At 39.3% G+C, this 22299-nt stretch overlaps 1 protein-coding gene and 2 long non-coding RNA genes across 6 annotated transcripts in view; 1 reads left to right on the forward strand and 2 right to left on the reverse strand.

Moving 5' to 3' along the window:
• On the reverse strand, positions 1 to 14379 carry LOC147755330 (uncharacterized). Its single transcript, XR_015329180.1, has 3 exons — positions 14282 to 14379; positions 13502 to 13750; positions 1 to 4463 (listed from the first exon to the last, which is right to left on the reverse strand). It is a non-coding gene; the product is annotated as an uncharacterized LOC147755330 (long non-coding RNA).
• LOC111250807 (uncharacterized) overlaps positions 10486 to 22299 on the forward strand; it is a 20817-nt gene continuing 9003 nt past the window's right edge. For 2 of the 4 annotated variants that reach the window (XM_022806583.2, XM_086991063.1), the window contains exons 1-5: positions 14762 to 15828; positions 18356 to 18576; positions 18822 to 18909; positions 20187 to 20310; positions 20724 to 21212. In XM_022806583.2, coding sequence (XP_022662318.1) covers positions 15807 to 15828; positions 18356 to 18576; positions 18822 to 18909; positions 20187 to 20310; positions 20724 to 21212 — 944 coding nt within the window. In that variant the 5' untranslated portion in view covers positions 14762 to 15806. Of the gene's footprint in view, positions 10640 to 11598; positions 11774 to 14754; positions 15829 to 18355; positions 18577 to 18821; positions 18910 to 20186; positions 20311 to 20723; positions 21213 to 22299 lie in introns of those variants that run through there. The other 2 variants (XM_086991064.1, XM_086991065.1) reach the window with 2 other exon arrangements.
• LOC147755331 (uncharacterized) lies at positions 18130 to 20192 on the reverse strand. Its single transcript, XR_015329183.1, has 2 exons — positions 20042 to 20192; positions 18130 to 18565 (listed from the first exon to the last, which is right to left on the reverse strand). It is a non-coding gene; the product is annotated as an uncharacterized LOC147755331 (long non-coding RNA).

The following is a 22299-nucleotide window of genomic DNA, read 5'->3' on the forward strand; positions in this document are numbered from 1 at the left end:
TTGAGGAAAAATTTTTTCTTTATTACATAAAACCTTATGTTTTTAATCAGAAGTTATTACAATATTGTTATTACTGGGGCGTCTAATAGTAATTATAACTAGAGAAGAAAATCTGTAATTATATAATCCAGATTACTCGTTCGTTGCACTTCGTGCAAATCAACAGTAGGTGCACAATCTTCCCAGGCCAAGCTAGGTACAGAGTACGATGTCATATAGCTATCGGTGCATTATGTAGAAATTCATAGATGTTTTACGTAAATTGAAGCAGTTAGTATTTTTCCATCATGTTCGTACATGATGTGTTGTAAAATGTCTCATGCCGATTCCTGTTATTGGCAACCTATGTTCTGTTTAAGTTGTCCGTTTAATTCTTCCTATTTAACTGGTACCGCCACTACATGTTCCAAGTTACGTCCATCTGTAGTTCAGCTGACCTAGTAATTATGCATATAACGTTCATTATGAAAAGCGCAACGCACCGGATCCGTTTTACGAGGTCAGCAATAAGGAACAAAACAACCTCTACGTCCATTTCAGATAGATTTCAACACAGTTTGTGACATGCATGTATAAGACCTAGGTTGAGATAATCTTAAAGTAGTATCTACTTTCATGATTTGGTTCATTGAGCCTGCGCTGGCTATAGCACTTCTCTGTCGTTTCAATTCGACGCTTTACTCAAAACCAATACAAACGCTTTTCTATTGCTATTTGTTTATTCTGTCCAATAGGTGGCGTCTAATTCTTTTTTGCTTCGTTATTATATACAAAAGTGGTATTTCTAATACAACCTATCGTAAGCTGCAGTACTGTCAGTAGTAAGTTAAATAAATTTTCTTCCTTCTTTTGTTTAAAGATATTCAAGTTTCAGTCAGGGATGCAATGTTTATTTAACAAAATGTCATTCTAAGATCCCACTTGTCATTCTCTAAGAAATACTTCGCTATGCTTAATTCGTAGGCTAATTTTTCAGTCTGGATGATTCCTTGCACTCCGATTAGCTGAGATAGCTTAGAGCTAGGCTAGAAAAATCACTATCTAGTTGTAAAGATTTTTAATTTGATTCCTGTAATATACTTGACTACGTTAAAACGGTGAGTTATAAATAGACCAACCTATAATACACTGTTACAGTCAAGAATAGAAATAAAAAATGCTTCAGACTTGGCTAGGGCTTAAAAGTAACGTATATCATCAGTCTCCGATTAGAAGTCTGTCCGTTCTCAATTAGATGACTACGAGAAAGCCTACGTCCGCCCAAACCTATAGAAGTGGTCAACTATGAGACATCGAGCGGTTCGATGTGAGCTGTCGAGCCGCTTCCTGCTTGATTATAAAGGGCGAAAAGCAAGACCGGAGACACGAAAGCCAGCAGCCCATCTAAGTCGCCACTAGAAGCAGATTGCCTTTATTGCAACCATTAGTGTCGGCGGCAACGTCAGGTCGTGGTTTTTGCGGCTCCTAATACTAAAACAAGAGCCAAAAAGAAGGATAAGTCATGCAGGAGATCATATACCATACTGTGTTGCAAGACTTGGACCGTGGATTTCAGGAACAAAGCGTACCAGGAATGTAGTACTACTAATGAAGGCGCTAGGCTAATAGGGGATCGTGGAAACGACCCACAGCCGCGAAAATGGTGGCTGGTCGACAGGAGCACTAACTGCGGTCATCGCGATTAAAAAAAATCCGGTCAAGGGCACCTTCAAAAGATAATGCTTCCTTTTCGTTTAATACTAGAACGTTTTATGATGATGTCATATTTCACGTCAACGACTCTGCGGCGGGCGAGCACCGAATGCTTAACCGACTACTCTGCGCCGTCTATGCAGCGTAATCCGTCGACAATCACAACTTATATATATATATATATATATATTTTAAATGGCTGCTATATAGGCGACCAAATACTCGCAACAAAAAACTATGTTTGCATTATCCTGATCCCAGAAAAAAATGGGTTTCACATACCTGTAAGCGTCACATAAGTCGATGGAGAGACGGTCTAAGCAACAAAATAAGCTGGGGATCAGAACTTTCCTTATGTCAAATCGAGTTTCGTTAGGGCTTAGCTCCCTGATCGAGGCTAAGGTGAAAAATTTGTTGGCTATGAATCTGGATCTTAAATTCTCCCAAACTTCTATCGAATTATACAGGTTTTCGTAAACAATCACGTTATATATCAATATACCAAATTAAATAACTTATTTATGGAATACATATACACATCTCAGGTAGATTACTCCTATCATGTATATATTAGGTTGTTCAATATAAAATGTGATCCAGTGAACTCGCACGATCATTACCTATACTCTTTTTATCTAATTTAGTAGTATAGAAACGCAGTGTGCAAGATTCTGTAAAATCTCGAAAAATTATTTTTACATCATATTAACATTTTTATTAATGAAAAAAAAAATTTCTAATTGTCGAGATTTTGAAAAAAAATGCTGAACTATGAAAGCAATGTCTACTAAGTATGGTAAACGATGAAGAACCTCTCTCCAAGTGAAGTTCCTGAATTTTTGCCACGGTGCGTTTTACGCTGAGAGGTCAAGCGTTACCAAGCAATAGAAGTGGTCTACCCTTGTTTGTTAACCCTAGCTAACTGAAGTGAAGTAACTAACGAACCAGGACTCATAGTGTCACGCTTTATAATAGCAGATAATCTATAGAGGTAGACGTCGCAACAATCAACCGGGAAATGATCGTTCTTTTTTCTCGGCAACTCTTTCCCTACCATATATCTAATTCAATGCCCAGGTGCTTGGTATAATTTCAAATAGAAGGAAACATAACTACCAATTTATTGTTTTTCAATAAGGCTTGCACTGGCTCCGTCGTTACTATTTTCATCTTTGAACACTTTGAATTTTTAAAATAAAAATATGTAAACGAGCTTTTTTTTTTCAATTTTTTAGGAAAATGTTTAGTCTTTCCTCATGAATCCAACCCGCCTTCTACGTCAATCCATTATTCCGCCTTTACGGAGCTTTGTAGGTGCGTTTCCATTCACTGGATCAAAAGTATGTTATAATTTACTCGAGCCCGGTCTGCATAATTAACTGGTAGCAGCAAGAAGCCATAGTTGACCTTATAGAAGCCTACCAAATAGTGATGCCAAATTGTTTGGCACTGAAAACGAATGCTCGTTGCATGGGTTGAAAAGATCCCTGTTCTATATTTAATAAGTATTTTTGCAGATGATAATAATTTAAATGTCCTAATCGTTGCCGGTAACGTTCCAAAGTCACTATTTAATTTTCTTACTTTATTGTACACTCGTGTCCCACCCAAGACAAGTCCTATCATCATAGAACTATTGGAGTATTGCAATCATATCAGACAGCTTCAGCGTAATTTGCTGGCAACCAAGACATCGAAAAGTGGGAGTTTCCGCAGTTGGTAAGCATGACAGGAAAATCGTAGAGATAATCAGCATTGTTTAAAGAATACTGCTAAATAATAATAATAATAATATATAATAAAACATTTGGTTGGAATAACAAAAAGTGCGTCTATTACAAGATCCTTTGTTTTTGCTGTTGCAGGCGAAAATCTTAAGTTCGGTAACTTTGAGCGAGACAAGCAAAACGAGAGAATTAAAAAAATAAGAATTAGTTATACAAAAAATGTGTGGGTTCATTTTACCGCTTTTACTTGAAACTACTGTTTAAAGATGGCTAAAGTTATTGGCAAGAAATGTTTACGTTAAAAATGCAACTAGCGGCCATTTGCTGCTTACATTTACAATGGTAAAATTTGGTCGTTGCCACCAGCCGTGCTGCATGTCTACACAGTATTCGTGTGTGCCCCGTAAGGCTGCGCGCGTCGCGACTTCGTGCCTGATCTCGTGTCGTTAATACAACCCCTTCCTGCGCGCCTTAACGCCGCTCCTAGAATCTTCACACCACCGCTTATCATCGCAGCACGTCCTTGACACTCTCCTTTCCTGAAGTCTTTATGGTCCGGATCTAGTAACTTGGTGCGGTATATGGCCGCTTACTTCCCGTAAGGCACACGTTGTTTTTATGGGCGTTGACGACAAATACATTATGCATACTAGACTTCAGAGCTATAGTGTTTGTCTTATACTGTAGGACTCTCACCCACTAAACCCTGAATCCTCGAGGTATTGGGCTTTGATTCGGAACGTAGTTTAGTTTTACTTCGAAAAAGGCACACGTCTAATCTCCTTTGATAATCCTTCCATCTCCTTGCTTCGGCGCCGGTAACCATGGGCCACGACCGAACGTTGCAACCGGTACTAAAAATTGTCTCTATAACCTGCGCCTCGTGGAGATCTGTCCCCGAGCGGTTCTGCGTCTTTCGATTTGACTAGCGGATTTCGTATCCGTGAATTGGCATTCGGACAACCGACCAGTTTCGTGGCTTGGGCTGTGCCGTGCGCAAGTCCCACCGTTGCCACCAATTTGTGAAAAATTCGGCCGGACCACCTGTCAAAGACAGACAACATATCAGCAAGCGGCTAGAGCTGTTGCATCTTGTTTGCAGTTGTTTCAATTTGTATATATATATACACCTTAATTGGGACAAAGTTTGTTGAAGCCGACGTGCGTTCATCCGCCATTCTCTGTATCAGAAAGGCGGTTTTTTTTTTCTAAAACGATATAGCAAACTCAACAAGGTGAAAAACAACATGCAATTTGAGCAGAAATAAGTTATTATCTAATATCTTCGCGCTGGACAAAACCTCTCGTTCTCGCTCGAAATCAATGATTTCGGTTTTCATCGAGCTTTAGGAAAATTCGAAGAGTTTTTTTGTTTGTGAAGTACGCCGAAAATTTCTTCATGGTTTAAGAATTTAAAGGCTTTAAAAGTTTAAAAATTCATATAAAAAGGTTCATAAAAAAGGCTAGCCGCACAAAAGTAGCTAGTGACTGATTTAGATCTAAAAACTGAGGTTCTAATGTAACAATGTAAAAAAATTTATTTTCTCTGTATATATCCTTATCATATATTAGATGTTCCATTTCAACGGATACATACCATTGCGTGAATTTTGGATAAACAAGGAGCGTGTTGTGCGTATTGCCATCTACCTGCTTTTGATTTCATTTTGATTCAATGGCTGCACTTCCTAATATTTCAAGTATATGAGGTTCGTAAGAAAATCTTTTGCAATAACGCTAGTAAATGAAGAAATGTTATGTTTATAGTAAATATTGACGGAACTATTAGACGACGGTCGACTGAAAACCTCGTGGCACGGCATAGATATAGGCAACAAGCAAACCCGATATCGGGTGTATCCTTGTAGCCCATCTTCAGATAATTACATCGTAGGATGAACGCCAAGCCAGAAATGCTCTCTTAGTTCAGTCACGGCCGAACGTAGCGTGTCTATTAATCTGAACACACTGTGCATTCGTTGGCGGTATATCTCATTCAATATTTTCCACTCGTTTAATCCCTAACTAGGTGGATTTCTATGTTTTCGGATATAATCGTTGTTAACTTGATTTCTACATTTGCTTTAGGTTTACGATCCTCCTAAACCTAAGGGCGGCCCATTGTCAGCTGTTGAGCCTGAGAGTTTCGTACCTCGCCGCTGAATGAAAGGCAACAACTCAAAACAATAAAGTAATTTAATGGATCTTCAAGACTTATCCGGATATCGCGTCAATTTAGATTAAGCAGAATTCTCCAATATTCAGAGTATTGTTCTAAACTTTCATAAAATTTAGGTTCCCTTAATGAAGGACGGGCGGCTTCAGTCAGCCTTTGCGTCTGAGTCCACCGACGACATCAGTGAAGAGAATTCGAAGGCCGTGCTCTATAAGAAAAGCCAGAATGTCTACCTCGAATTCTCGAGATAGAGCTTACACAGGATGCGTGCAAACTAGAAGAGAAAACTTTTGCTCGACGACCGCAGAAGTCACACGTGATCTCCACCGCTCGATTACCGTGTATTCGATTCAAGAGATGCAAGTCCCATTCCAAGACAATAAGTACGAGCTAAGAGATATAAGTTTGTCGAAGGGTATACGGCTCTTGGTGATAGTTTTATTACAATTGAGCGATAGCTTATTATATCTAATGAGATCTAATTAATTAGACAAGTCTATTTGACTAAATCGGTCGCTTCATCAATTCCTAAAACGCCATTTTAGTTAGTGCCGCGTGTAACTCATGTAGTACTTGGACACTACCACTAATACGAAAACAAGTATCTAGCTTACTTTCATTTGTCTCACTTACATTCACACAGTTGTGCATAAGTATAATATTTGGCATATGTACATTTAGTATGGGTGAAATTCGAAAAATTAGTTCCTAAGACAGATATATATGGCAGACTTTTTGAAGAACTTAAGTAACCCTGCTGATTGGCTGAAAGTTGACTTTTTTTTTGTTCGTTTAAAATTCGCTCAGATTTTGCTTCAGTGCTAACGAGACGATGGCTGTACCTGAGGGATTCTATAGGTAGCAAACTGCCCGGTTCATACCCGTGTAATTCATCTACCTTAACATATCTGTAGATTTTCATAGAATACACTCAACCCCCCTGCTCTGTTCACTTGTATTACTTATGTATGTACTCTCTACTAGATTTATCCGCTGAGTGCCTTCATTAGGAACACCAGGCGGAAAAAGCCAACCAATTTTAGCTGTACAATTCGTTTTAGGTACACGTGTGCACAGCTAGACAGAACACGACACTTTAGATATTAGCGATAATTATAATTAACTTATTAAATCAATCATATGAATAATTCTTACGGTCGGTCCGCTTCAGCGATCGATCCTAGACCTTGCACACATACATACACATTGCTGAAGTAGTATTTTGTACGTATTTCAAACAAATACCTATTTGATAGATTAGAAATTAGAAGCACGAAATGAAGCAATGGGACAATGTGTACACTCAAGGAATAAGGAATTCTTTTTTAAAAAAATTTCAACCTAGTTGTCGTACTAATATTGTAGGCACTTTATCGAGCAACAGCATTAACAAAACCGCATCGAGAACATGTTATAGATCTTTTCAGTTATAGGAACAATAGTAAACTGGATGTAAAAACAGATAGTAACGCTTAGTTACGTAGAAACGTAGCTTCGAGAGTGCCTGCATCGGTTCCCACCCACAATGAGAAGCGAGCGTATTTAACCAATTTATATGTACTGTTATTGTCAGCTCGCACTTGTTAGAGTCGCAGTTGCATCGTTCTCGAAAGGCAAAACCGGAAAAACGGAAAAAAAAAAAAAAGGAAGGTTTCGAAAAAAATGACATAATCCCGAAAATTGTGAGAACTACATTAATATTTAGACGATTTGTTTTTTAAAGCAAATCTGCCTTTTCGTATGCGCACCATAAAAATGCCCTTGGATATTGTTGTTCTTTTAAATCAAGACTTTGGTGAGGGTCATAATTAGAAATTATTTTTGAAAGGACTACACCAGTTCCTTTTTCTTTATATAGCGTTTTTATTTGTACCGTATTTATTTCATTAATGACACACACCCATTTTCATCTTACAACATTCTTGTCCAAAAAAAAATCAGAGAATCCGGTACTTCTTAATGAAATATTTTTTTTAGCAGACTTTTTAATAAAGTAGGGTTATTCGTCTTGAAATACATGAAGCTAAGAAAGTCACTGAAAAGAATGCTAGAGATACAACAGAAACACAATACAAAAGATTAGACATGCTAGGCTAGACTAGGGTAAACCGTGAGTATTTTACATTGAGCAGGATGGCCAGTGTCAACAGAACTATAATTAAGGGTACACTTGGCAAGCTTTTTTGAAAATCTAAAAAAACTGGCATGTGCCCAGTTGGTCTTTGGAAACTTGAACGGAAAATTGAAATTGAACCGTTCAACAGCGGTTACCGCTGTTATTACTTGCGCACGATCTTAAACTTGGTTTATTAGGATGATAGAAAAATTGTATAGTAGTAGTATCGTAGTAGTTGATGACACTACTATACAATTTTTTTGGTAGGCATTGATGTTTTTTGTAAATGTTTCTATTCCTCCCTATAGAACTAACCTACTAACTTATCGTTATTAAGCTTTTTCAATTAATGTATCCTACCTCATACATATAATAAATAAATAAAATAAAATAAACCTCATCTAAAATGTGTCTAATTAAGCTTTACGATTATAACTACATAGCGGTAACATAATAAAAAGACTTCCCAGTAATAGAATATACAATGATATCGACTAAAAGTGTAATTATGAAGTCTAAAACAATAGAATTAAATCCCAATCGTTACTAAGACCTTTTTCACCAGCTTAAATACGTGCTCGATGCATCATCGACTTCGCACTGCCGCTGTTTGTTTTCTTATAGAGCACCCACAGCACGGCTGACCAACGCCTAGAAACGAAAAGGGTATTATCCAATGAGCGGCGATGCACTCTGCTTACTTACACCTATTCCAAAAAGGCTACAGGCTTCCTCTGATCGCTAGGTAAACTTCTTCATCCAATTCAACGTTTTGTGCGGCTCACATCGGCCCTTTTACTAGCTCCTGGTAGCCTATCTTCTCCCTGGACAGATCAACATAGCTAAATGAGAAACAGTTATTCCTCTAGCAGAGGCCGAGGGGTCTACGACTGGGACCCCAAAATCAACTCTGCGCATGCGTTACCGGCGTCGCTTCCCGTAACCAAGATGGCAACCCCCATGAAAAGTGTGTGCTCCATGGAGGGCAACAGCTAGAAGCGCGATACCCAGTGGTAGTGTAATGGAGACTCAGCGGAAATGTTAGCAGTCTGTGAGTAAAATGATGCTATATAACGTATACACGAACAGCACAAACACAGACGCCAATAATCCGAGACCGTATGCAAACGTGCTGCAGCTAGTTCAATGTACGTTTATATTTTTGAGTGGGCAGCAAATCCATATAGGGAACCTAATTGGACTATAGGGGATCATGCTGCAAGTGACCGTTTATTGGCGTGGCAGTCAGCCTATTGGGTTATTAAGGTGCGAGGAAACGCTCAGCGACCTGGTAGTTGTGAGTAGGTGTGCACAATAGTAAAATTAGATTCGATGAACCCAACTAGGAGATCTGATGTTTCAGTGCATTAGGATGTCATATGGGTGGTAGAATGGGCACAATGCATGGCTCTATACGAAACGGAAATATTCTATTTTTTCTTCTAAATTTACTTCTGACAAAACAGCATATTTTGTATTGCTAAATAAGCCTTCAACTCTCGATAGCTGGAAATTACATTGACCGTCCAAATGCTCGACGCGCACGTGCCGAGCAAAACTCTACGATTGTGTGAACCTATGTGCCGTTTTATATATATATATATAAGCATTAAGGACACACTGGTTACATATTGCCCTAAGAGGAATTGTCCCTTTTTATGTTAAAATAATAAGCACAAAAAGTGTTATTCTATTATCATCAACCATATAACTACAATATATAGAAATACTGGTAACAATACAACGATACATATATAATACGCGGCAACTAAGCTGTATAGATAATTGCTGGCCGTCTGCTAAAGACCTTTTTCGGACTGCTTACATAGGACATATAGATCGTTCTTATTTCGACTGCACTTGTACGAACGTTGATGGATTTCATGTTCCACCCATAAAACAGGCAATACACACATGAAAATGCTAAATCAAAACGAAAGTCTTTCGGTGTAATTATTTTGCACGCCGAAAAGTTCCCCGCTAAATTGTTTCATTAAAATAGCGACTAAATAGCGACGTAACCGAAGGCTAAAACGTAAACGGCGTAATATGCCAGCGCACACTGGTCAACTGGTACTCTTGTACTTTGGCTCACTTTGAAAATAACTCATTTTTGATACAACTACGAATCATCTTCTATTGTAGAAGTCCGTTTTAGAAGCAAAGTTGTGTACTGTATCATTACGTACTTTTTTAATTAGCAGACTAACAGATACGCGTTTAGGCGTTAAACGTATGGTTTTTACATCATGTGCGTCCTGCTCATGAGAGTTCGAAACGTTGAAAGGAACTTACCATAGACTGCGTAAGAGCTACAAACAGGACGATTTCTATATCGGCTGAGTTATAAGATTAATAATAATAATAATAATTCGACAGTTATTAAATTGCTAATAATTATAAGTTGATCTAATATGATACAATAAATAATATAGCATTTCACTTTTTCTTTTACTAAATGTGAAAGATAGATTAACAGGCCCCACTTAGATATGAGCTTTCCGCGCAGAGACTCACAGCATCAAATATAATGCGTTCTGTTTCATTTTTAAGCAAATTCGTATAGAATTTAATGAAAAATATACGTGGAAAGTGATAAACCAGCCATGTGCATATGATACGTTCCGCCTAAATTTTAGTTCGGTCCTACCTTGGTAGGCCTATGGTGCCACCTATAGGCAGACCCGCCAGATGCGGTTTGTTGTCAGTAAGAGTGGAGCCACTGCCGCTTATCGTCACCGCCGCTAACTCTGCGTCAGTCTCACGCAGTTCTTGTTTCCAAACAAACCCGATGCGTGCCCACAATTCGATACTAACTAAATAACGGCACGAAACGAGTCGAGAGGTCGTCTCAAAAAGTGAAAGTTCAGTGTTAGACTAGCTCCACTTTGATCGACACCCAACGAATATCGTTGAATCACACTACAGGTAATCGTTATGACCACTATATCACAGCGAGTTGTGAACACTGACTAGCCATCAAAGCAGACGTGAAACCAGCAGTAAAGGGACAGCAGATACTTTACAAAGTGTTGCTGGCATGTATCGTACTGCACGTTCATGTTTCTTCTTCTCTTATAAAAGATTAGACGCAAACGTTCTGCATAGTTGAGGTTGGCTTTAGCGGCTGCCTCACAGGGCATACCTTCTTTACTAGGCCAAATTTCACTCAATAGTACTATGTCACCAATACCTGGCTTAGCCTACAACAACCAACCTGCTTGGTTAGCAAGCCGAGTTCAAGCGAACAAGGAATGTGGTAAATCCAAGCGGAAATTTGCATGGCCTGATAGGCTGTTCAATTCAGGCATGTAGAAAAAAGAGCGCTCGTGTTCTACGCGCTTAGAAGTATTAGTCAATTCTGACCAGGGCCAAAATAACAACAGTGAGCAGTAGGTTCACTGCAGGAAAGGCCTATGGCAACATAAGCACGAAATGCCAGACGACGTCACGCCTCCTAATAGTAAATCGTTATATGGCGAACCATCGTGTCTTTTGTCGATCCTTCGCGCAGTCTTGACTTTTCATTGAAATCCGTCGGTTTCTAATTATAATATATTATCGACAAGATGCCAGAACACGCCAACGGGCTTGTACGGTACGAGTACAACAACCGATATAATAAAGCTCGTTCTGTTTGGGCAGTTAGGTACACAGATATATTCGCCTGCATACGAGGTAATAGGCAACACCTCCGAAAGTTTCGTCATGTTCTTAACAATCAGTGCAAAAAAATTAATTGTGAATTTTTGTATGACAATGCTTATTTATATATAAACATTATTTGTTTCTTATTATTTTTTCGATTGACTTATTATTAAATCCTAGCATACGTGATGCTGAGTAAACCGTAACAGCGTTCAACACGTTAATTCGATTGACTATAGGTTGATTCGATCGGTGCCTTCCAACGTCAAAATATCCGTAGGGATTAGGAATCAGCTGACTGCAAAGCCACGCGATTGCAAATGTCCGACGCCTACTTGCCAACCGGAGCCGAAAGTGTTGTCATTTTTGTGGGGTATTTAGTTTGTAAAATGTAAATGCCCACATTCCTCATGAGTGAGTCCCTGAACATCCCAATATTGCAAGTTTAATTTTCTATAGAAAACTTTATTTAACATGTTCAGGGATATGAAAAACAAATTATTTAATATGATCCAAGCGAGTATCTCAAATGAGGTAATTAGGGGGCATGCTCTTGAGGTAATTCAACCTTCAAATGGTGCAAGCACATGCTACGACTAGCTTTGTGTGTCATATGCCAACATACTGCGAAATTATATACAAAGCAGTCGGTTATTACCATTGAATGAATTTTACCTAGTGGTGCTGAAGAAACGGCCAGAGCGACATACTTCCGTTAAAATCGGACTAGGTTAGGTCTGTGCCTCAGAGCTGTTCGTATTATATTTTATGCGGAATATTTATCTCGAAGAGGAACTGTTTATTCATGCAAATCAGGACAATATCCTATCATCACAAGTACAAAACGGTCTATTGTCATACACCTCGAGACAAACTACTGTAACTAATAGAAATTTACCCTCCCATGACCCGTTCAACGATTGTAAACTGTAGTCAGCTGTTATTTAGCTATATAACTATATAGGTATTATTAATTTTTTTTTATATCCTATTTACATTTTTACGCATCGTGCAGAGTTTTTATATACATAGACGCATATGCAGTTAGCAAGCTACAACAAGCACTCTGCGTTCTGCTTGTTGGAGATGATCAATAACGTCCTTTGACAAGCAACGCCGATATATGTTAATCGACGCAGCGTGTTAACTAGGTAACACACACACGTATGTTTTTTTTTATAAACTACACTATAAACTGTAGATCAATTGATAACGATACCATATACACGACTGCCAAAGTCGAGACCCTTGAGCAGATAATATCGCTCAGTAAAAACGGGCTCTTCTATCACTACTAGGCGTTGTAGCTTACATCACGGTGACACCGTCCTGATTTTTCAAACGTCGCTTGGAAACATATGTGGCTGCATATCTTAACTGATATACGTAAAATAGTAAGTTTTGCTTTATAGTTCATACTGTACATATCCGAATAGCTTTATTGCTAGCTAAACATCGATTGATAAGATATAGTTTGCAGTGATAACCTTTTCGTGACGTAGAAACCTAGGTGCCCAGTATTTGACTAGCTACTTGACCTGAACTTTTTGGCCCTGCAGCATCAGACTACATCCGTTCAATGTTCGTTGGAGGATTTCACACCGCTCTAAATTAACTCAGGGCTTCCTTATATTGGGCAAGATCTTACCTAGGATCTATTACTGGTCTGCCAACGGCTTCGGGTCAGACGCTCTGTGGTGCGATAGTTTTCGCGATGCTTATTTAGACTATTCTAACTCTGCTCGTCTTCAAGGATGCCTTTAAATGGAAAACTGCCCATAAACGGATCCTTAACGCTTCCTGTGTACCGTCCTTTGCCGCTTAGAACCCCGTACTTCGAAACGGCTATATCGCAAATCGAGTTGCAGAATTTTTCGTTATTTTTTTTTTAGTCAAAATTCCTATTTTGGTTATCTCACAGAATGAGCTGTAGTTTACACTAAATACATCACTGGTATGACATGTCAATTCGTATGTATCTCATATTTGTTAGAAGATCGGGAAAGCGATAGCATTTAAGCGTATGGCGTCAAAAGCTAGTTTTAATGGTCAATGCACAGGAGCCTACATGACTAGGTCCACTGACGTGCGCGGACGGACACTGTGCATGCGTCTATGAAGTAATATCAGCGCATTACGCACCTGTTGAAGAAGTATTTTGTCCGCTTAAAGTCTGTATATCGTGTGTGATCACTCACACCACCAGTCGGAAATTTTGCAGCTGAGTTAGCGTTGGCACGGTACGTGAACAAGTCGTATCCATGACGTTAATTCCACACTCTCACACTACATAATAAACAACGTTCGATCCGCTAAATTCGAATATGAGCTAAGCTATATTGTCTTCCATCGGGTTTGGGACATCGGCTAGCGACGTAGCGTACTGTTTGCCTAAAGAAAACGCGCATTTTTTTAAAAATAGAATAGATTTTTGTATATATTTACGCAAACAGTTCTCAGGTATCGAGCGATGATCCTCAAATAATTCCCGTATTCGACATTCTTGTAACAAAAACCTTTGTTCGCACTTTATATGGCCCAGATTTAGCTAATTATGGTAAAATATAGTAGTTCGGAATAATTAAAGAAAAAAAATAGGCTAACAAGCAACGAAACGTACGCGTTCTCCTACATAAGCGAGTACCGCGGTTACTTATAAATGAATTAGTTGGAAACGATTTTTCATAGTGTCTGATTTTATGGATTCAGTAAATGTTTAAACATGTTCCATTCAGCTAGGGTTTTGGCATAGCATTTCGAGATGAGACCTGTTAAAATACGTGACGACAGAGGAAAAAATGGCCACGTTTTCTCGAAATGTGACGTTTTACTTCTTATTTATTGTATACAATACTTTTACATTAGGTTCATTGCAAATCGAATTTTGAAATTTAAAAAAACAAACTTCAAATTTGGACTTACGCGCTTGTGTTAACCGGTATTTCTAAAAGATACGACTAGACAAAATTATCAGATTGACCGCAACATTAATCAATGTGTTAAACTTGTACGGAGATTACGTTGCAGTACCGTGTTGCTTTGGTGAATGGCAACCTATGAAAGTTATATAAATTTTCATAGGTTGCCATTCACCAAACATTAGCATAATAATTTCATTCAAAATAAATCCATATGCTTGCCACATATACCACGGTATATGTGCAAACAATTACAGTCGTTCTGAAACGTGAAGTAACTCAATCGTCAATTTGCATAGGGGCGCCTGCCCCTATAACCACGTTCCTGTCAATACAACTGATTCATACGCTTTTTACCAGCAGTTGCTTGCATTGTTAAGCGTCTACTTGGCTCCTTCTAATCCGACCTATCAGCGTCTCTTTGCCCTGTCGTGAGAAGACTTCTCGCTTGCGCCGGCTGTCGTTGCTTAGGTTGCCGCCACCATCGCCTTGGTGCGCGTCTAGTTACTGCCTTAGCGAGAGCGCAGCTCGTTACTGTGGCCTGAAGCCAATGGAGGTAATGAATTTGTTTGGCTTAGCTTGTAGCATCTGGGCGGCCAAGACTGCTGACAAAGGGCTGGCAGGCCGTTGTCGTTACGTTCTCGTCTGAGTTGGCTGGCTCAGTCGGGCGGACTAGCAATCGTGGAAAGAATTGGACATAGAACGAGCTTTAAACAACGGCAAAACTGCACTAGCAACAGCAGTTGTGTACCGGTTATAGCCATTCGCCAACGACGCCGCTCAGATCCAGATCTTGGTCCGCCTCAGAGCTGCGACTGACAAACCGCTATCCAATCAAATAGACCATCGTAATTGGCATTGCTGAACTATGAAATGTTCGAAAGTGTTCCATATCGAGCCCATATTTGGCCGCGGTCATCACCAGCAGCAACAGCAGTAGCCAACGTACGTTTGTAACGAGTGTTACATTATGTAATTACACCTTTAAACTTCGCTACCTCATTTATGCTAGACAAATACGGGTACCGTCTTTGGCCACGGTGTAGTTTGGCAGAATTGCATCGAACTGCCGAACTACGAGTTGTCGGTCCATAGACCATATCACGCTCCACCGATTTTCGGACCTACGAGGTATAGACATTACTTGAAACGAAGATATAGACGAAATCGAACGAACCGAAGAAAAGGATAAGGGTGAAGTGTGACTGTTTACTGCATAACCAAGATTCACCGGACCGAGCATCCTGATCAAACTGACCGAGAGACAAAACTGTAAAGCTGTTAGTGCCAATAGCAGCTACGATGGTTAATTGATGGATATTGAATAGTCAATCGTACAATTTACGCAAGAGATTTGTTTGCATTTGTTGTGCTACTGCTCATCAAAGCGGCTCAAAAAGGACCATCCGCTAATTCATCATAGCCGTCGTAGTTCCACTAGAAAAGAAGAAAAACTAAGCTGGATAGAGAAAGCGATCCGCAAATGGTGGTTCAGAGTTTTTCCAAAGAAATAAAAGCCATAAAGAATAATGGTCGTCGGTAAAAAGAACGGTACGTTCACCTATTATAAAAATTTTTTGATTATTATATCTTCAATCTATCGTAGACACTGTCACCTGAGTGACCACTCTGTGCTTGGCACTAGTTTCTGATTTATTGTTGTAGTGCACTGAGAATCCTATCCATGGCTAAACTTCAAGGTGCTGGTAACTATTTTAATGCCGTCGCTGTCAATTTTTTTCATACTCAAATTGACCTCATCTAGCCAAGTTGACCAGCTGTATCTAAAAGGGTCCACCTTTAACCAATTAGAATTTGTTTGATTACTATCTTCTAGTTTTAGGCATGAGTACGCGAGTAAAAACAAGTATCCAGATGAATATTGTAGGCGATAGCCTAGAGACATCCCACTAGCAGTTTAAGCACCAGCAATTCTATCGGGAAAAGACATAAATCACTGTCTACTTAGTACATATGGCTGTAGACCGATAGTCTCTTGATCATGGTATTGTATTTTGAACAAATCAACGACTTGACTGGCCTGCCAACATGTTCTTTTTCTATCAATGCTTAAATATCTAAAACTCATTCAACTCTGTTGGATGAATATGGTAAAAAGGATTATGAATATACATAGCCTGTTAGCTCACTCATATTTGGCATTTATTTTAGATGTCTATTAGGAAAAAGAAGTGGACCTGAGGCATGTTTATTGGTCTAGCTTTTTTTTTTTTTTTTTTTTTTTTTTTAGGTAAAAAGATTTTTCGTGAAACTACAAATTAATTTTACCTAAATTTAGAGCTAAATTTGAAGAGGCTTCATAAAGATCATACTGAAAGCCAGATAGCAGTACTATGACAATTACAGTTGACTTTACATCAGTTAAGCTTAGCTTGCAGTTCTCTAACTTTTACCTTACGTACAACAAACGATCGAGGGTAGATACGTATAAGATGGCTGCTACGACTTTAGATTCTCTCAAACTGTGTAAAACTCATGTAGGTACTTATGAATGTTAACCAGCACTTCTGTCACCGAAAATCAGACAAATGCAAAAAAACCCACACAAAGTTTGGAGCTTTCGTAAACTACCTGTTATTTAAAGAAATCATAGTAAATCATACTAGCTGGGTCTCTGTTTCAATTCCTTTGTACGAATTCTTCAAAAAGCACACAGCATTTGATGCATTTGCAAGCAATCTGCAAGACACGGTTGTTTACTTCTTGTAGTAATCGTTAGACGGCTGCATCAACCACAATCTAAGAAAAGCCGGCTTTTCCCTGATGTACTAAAATTTCTTACTATATAAGAACTTCAAAAGGGAAAAGTACTTCCTGATCGATACATCAATCCTCAGTGTAATAAAATTTTACAATATTATTAGTGTATACCTACTGTTTGTAAGTGTGACCACCACATTTAATTAGTGAACTAATGAACCTGCACTAATCGACTTTTTTAGTATATAGTAAATAGTGGTATGCGTACCTTTGTTTTTTTAATTAAGTGCCGTAACCAGAGACAACCCTTCACATGTTTGGCTTCGTTTCGAGGCGAGCAGGACGAAGGCTTGCCATTTTTATTAGAGGCTTCTATTCATATTTACGAGGAATGTATATATATATATATATATATATATATATATATATATATATATATATGCACTGTAATTTTGAGATTTCTGTATCCAAGTTACAAATTTAAAAAAAAAAAAAAAAAAAAAAAAAGTTGAATCGAATGACGAAATGTTTCAGTATTTAATGAATTCTTCTACTAGGAAAAAGAAAAACTCCGCTGGATAGTATGTACATCATTCTCGCTCAGAAACCATGATAGCAATTATAGCCGACTATAGTGGCGTTACTTGAACGCAAACATAGATCTTCTATGAGAGCCCGCCTAAAATAAACTCGTTTGCCACGACTGCTAAGGTTACTCTAACTGCACAGAAAAAAAACCTACACAGAAACATTTGAAATACAACAACCATAAATTAGCGAATATTAAGAGACGCTTTCAGCAAAACTGGGTTACTCTTTTTTAAACGATTTTTTCGAGCGTGCCTCAACAGGGTCCGGTGTTACCGCACTCGAGAAACGCAGACCCCTCCCATATTGATGCACATGTTCGATAGCGTTTACGTGTTTCTATTACAGATCAGTTGCAGCATGTTTGTGGGTAAAATGTGGAGTGGATTATATTAAGACCATCAATGGAGACTTTTTACAATATAAGCGGACTGTGATAACTTGTTATTGTTCCTTTATGTTAAATATATTGTTACTATCAAAAACGAATTATATAAAACGAAGAAAGAAGATAAGAAGATAATAATTAACACAACACAGCTGTTTCTGGAAACAAGGGCACATTCATTATTAAATGGCTAATTACATTTTTGGGAAGTGGTCCAGCTCAGGCTTTGACATTTGACAAACTTCTTCACAGAGCTGTCGATGTGCCACGCACAAATAGCTGGAAAAAAAACCTATCTGGTAAAGTGATTCGTTCAACGAGAACATTACAGTTGTTATTATTTTGGCAATCTGTTAATACGATCACCTACGATGGTTATAGAGCGCCAACGCCTGTTTGGCGTCGCCGAGTGCATCAAGTTCGCGATGACCACTCAGCTATTACCGGCATCTCGTCGACACTCCTTGGAACTGACTATAGCGCACTCCGGAGAATCCGTACGCCATTTTTCGGGTCGCTTTCTACCACAACCAGAAGCTGACGCAATAGCCGCTCACTGTCCGCCGAACATCTCCCAGACAAATGGTGACACTAAGAAAGGGGTAAGCAAAGTGTAAAAAACCAATTTAAATGCTGTACAAAGAACGTAACCGTTCCGTGGGCTGGCTTAATGTTCATGACGGATTTCAGCAAAAATTCGTTTTCTTTAGGAAGATTATGGTTTGTCGGCAGACGTAACAATTTAATAAAGTTCAAACGAAAAGAAAAAAAAAACGATATCTGATAGTCATCATTAAAATCGGCTAATAGAAAATTAAAAATTGTGTTCTATATGTATTTTCGGTAGGTCAAGATATGTCGTTCGAAAGAACAGAACTCGACGTTCGTTATGTCATTGGACGCGTTGGACTCAGCAATCGCTTCCCGGGGAGATGGTAAATAGGATACCTATGTTTTATTAAGTAGGTTACTAATGTATTATTGAAGTAATACTAGCATAGTTCCGATTTTTTGGGTGATCAGGAAATCTGGTACGCCGCGGCCACGTCAGTGCTTGTTGTACAGATTCGAATATCTGCATGTCCACCCGCTTTGTCAGGCATGTTGTTCATGAACTGCAAGGCATGGTAGTAACTTCAGCCTGGGCTTGCGCGCTTCGCAACAGCGCGAGGCCGTATCGCTAATTTGAAACCTAAGCCCGTTCACAAATAAAGCCCGGGAACATCTATTTCCGTCTGTATTCTGAGTGTAATGATAATTTTGTTACAAACAAATAGCCGCACCGTACATCTTCTTGGCGTCGGCCACGTCAAGACCACACGCTTCTCTAATGGGCACCAGCAGGACCTTCGTACAGACCTTCCTTCGTCAAGGCAAGCGCTATAATCCTTAGCTTGGAAGCGACTCCACAGCAGACGTAGGAGCAACGCGATACGCTCCAGCGTTTCTTTTATGCGAAGGCATACAAATCCTTATCATCTCCCTTCCCGCCTAAGGCACTTCCCACTTCTCCGAGTCGCCTCTAACCGATTGAAACTAATATTCAAACCACTCAATAAGTGCGAGTCCGAGCAGCCGCTTTGCGATCTGCCATAGATACGAGTCGTAGCCGTAATGGCCGAATTTGTTGTCCAGGCCCTCGAGTAATTAAGGAATCCTAACTCCTTTCTCCGCACTCCTATCGTATTCTCCATTAGGGCAGTTAGCCTCGCAGCTTGGGCAACACCGAATTAATCAATCTCTTAGCGATCCCGCATCGCTCAGGTTTCGTTGACGCTGCCATGCTACCGGCAGCACCCATGCCGGTGATTATAGCAACAGTTCATTGATTCTATATAGCGACGGAAATTCCTACGATTATTGGCACCGGCCGCCATAATGTATATAGACATATATGTGTGTGTGTCGACGCAGCGGTCTCTAGTTGAAACAGATCAGGCGTCTTCTTTCTACCTACTTGCCTACTTCGGGTATCCCGTTAGCGTGCAATATGTGTCAACAAAAAAGTATGTATATATATATATATATATAATTCAGCAATGTTAGTAGAGCAACAGATGCACGTACGAATAGGAAGTAAAGATAATGCCACACGACATACTATCTCAGAGACCGTAAGGTGTAAATAACCCTACATTGAAATTAACACATGGCTGTGTGAATGATGGCACTGATTCTTGCTTAATTGCAAAGTTGCTCTCTTTTCTTGCAGATGACAGCAACGCTGGAAGCATAAAGTGGCGTGCCAACGTACCGTATCGGCACAGTGGTAAATCGGAGTTGTCGATAGTTCATGTCGAAATGGAACCGTGCACTGTTGAAGAAAAAGTTCAACGGTAGTATAAAGTACATATAGTAGTTCAACGTGGCAACATACTTTTCCGAAAAGATAGCAATGCAACGGATTACAAATTCGTTAGCTATAAAACCGTCTGGGTTAATGGGCATACTGTCTAGCTTATGGCTACAAGTTCACTAAAGGAAGCCTACAATAATCTCACTACAGTCTACGGGAAGTTAGATTATGACTATCGTTTTCAGGCGGCAGTCGATGTGAGGTAGAAGCTATCTGCCGATAGCTCGGCGGAATAGATTCTGGGTTTGTTTTTTTTTTTTATCATGAACACTTGTTGCAGCATTTCCGACTGCGACCGATGCGATCGCCTCAAAAACTGCAGACACTATTTTATTGATTAGTAAATATTTCCATCGTGATGATCAAAATAGTTGTTTTCCTTTTCTCTTATAGTTGGACTGATACGATGAGCAGCAGAGCGCAGGCTCGGTCACGGCGAATTGAACGATCACAGCTGTTAGCCGCACAGCGACCCGCAAATGCAGTCTGTTACCGAGATTCATTAGATAGCGGGTCGCACTTGCTCAATTTGAGCTCATTGCCGGGGGCGCCGGCTGTCGATCAATTACAATACAACACGCCTAAAGAAGGACAAACCTATTCGCGAGCTGAGAGCAAATCTCAACAACAACCTCAATCGCAAACATCTTCTTGCAGACCCGGTTCGTCCCTTAGTGGCCACGACATTAATGCAGACGACACATCGACAAGCGTCTTAGCACTGAGTAGCTCCGCATCCGATAACGAAGATGGAAAAACTGCCGACGATGATTCTCGATTACCGTCTGATTGTTGTTGTGAATTCGACACTGTCGACTTAAAAAAAATCTTTCAGCCCGCGCTGAAGGTTCGAAACGACGCTGATTCACTGGCGGCTGACAGGTAATTGACGCACAGAAAATTCAATACGTAGAGTGATATACGCAATGCTGAAATAGGTACCAAATTCTATGTATACCGTATAAGCCAAAAACATTGTGTTATAGGAATGTAGGTAAAATTTGAGGGTTCGATAATGATCCCGTTGTGGTCTAGGTTCGAACCCATAGGGTGTGGACAGACAGACTTCATTTTGTGCTGGGAGTCAGCCAGCTACCTGATGGAACGCCTAACGGCGGGCGATACCGGGCGTAAAGACTCGAAACATAGAGGCTAAGTCTATGAGCGATCGATCTATATATATTTATCACAGCTTGGCTAACATGTACGTCGCATGCAGACATATCGCATCTAAGATTGTTTTATCCTATTATTTAATGAGTCATAGCCTGTATGTTTCATTGTTCTCAATATTAGATTTTTAAACTGAGCTCTTTGGATCATCTAATCATTAAACGATGTTCTTCTTTCCGAGATCTTCATATAAGGAACATCGGGTTTACATAAGAAAGTGTACGCACATGATATCTACTTACGCTAGTTTAGTAGGTGTGGCCATTCTGCAAATATTGTTATATCAAAGCACATCGCTCTGTTATATCGTATTTCTTAAATTTTACTTAACAAAGAGCCTCTTAATTTAATCTGAAGTATCTGAAAACAAAGTTCTCCTTCTTTAATATAAGAAGGAACTAAACAACGTGTAACTTTATCTTCATGTACGCGTCAGACTTAATAGAACCTACGTTTTCGATATTTTTGAAAAAGCTTCGAAAAACCAATCTGACAATAAATTTTTAACAATTATACAGTGTTATAACTTAGCATTTGACGGAGTATATTCATAATCAAATACGGTTTCTTTGTAGTAAAAGGAAACATATTTGAGAAATAGAGGTAACAGAGCTGATAGTTCTGTCGAGAAAAAAGGACTAAGAACAGATTGTCTTTTCCAAAACCAGGCCAAAAAATCGTTTTCTTCTGCGTATGCAGTTTACTCTGTAAGCATCGAAAATGATCTCAGAAAGTTTTGAGAATTATCATGCATGGTTCAATAGAACTTTCGTTGACTACTGATAGTGTTCCAAGG

This window comes from Varroa destructor, unplaced genomic scaffold, assembly GCF_002443255.2.
Source record: "Varroa destructor unplaced genomic scaffold, Vdes_3.0 BEIS01000005.1, whole genome shotgun sequence".
Classification (NCBI taxonomy): domain Eukaryota; kingdom Metazoa; phylum Arthropoda; class Arachnida; order Mesostigmata; family Varroidae; genus Varroa; species Varroa destructor.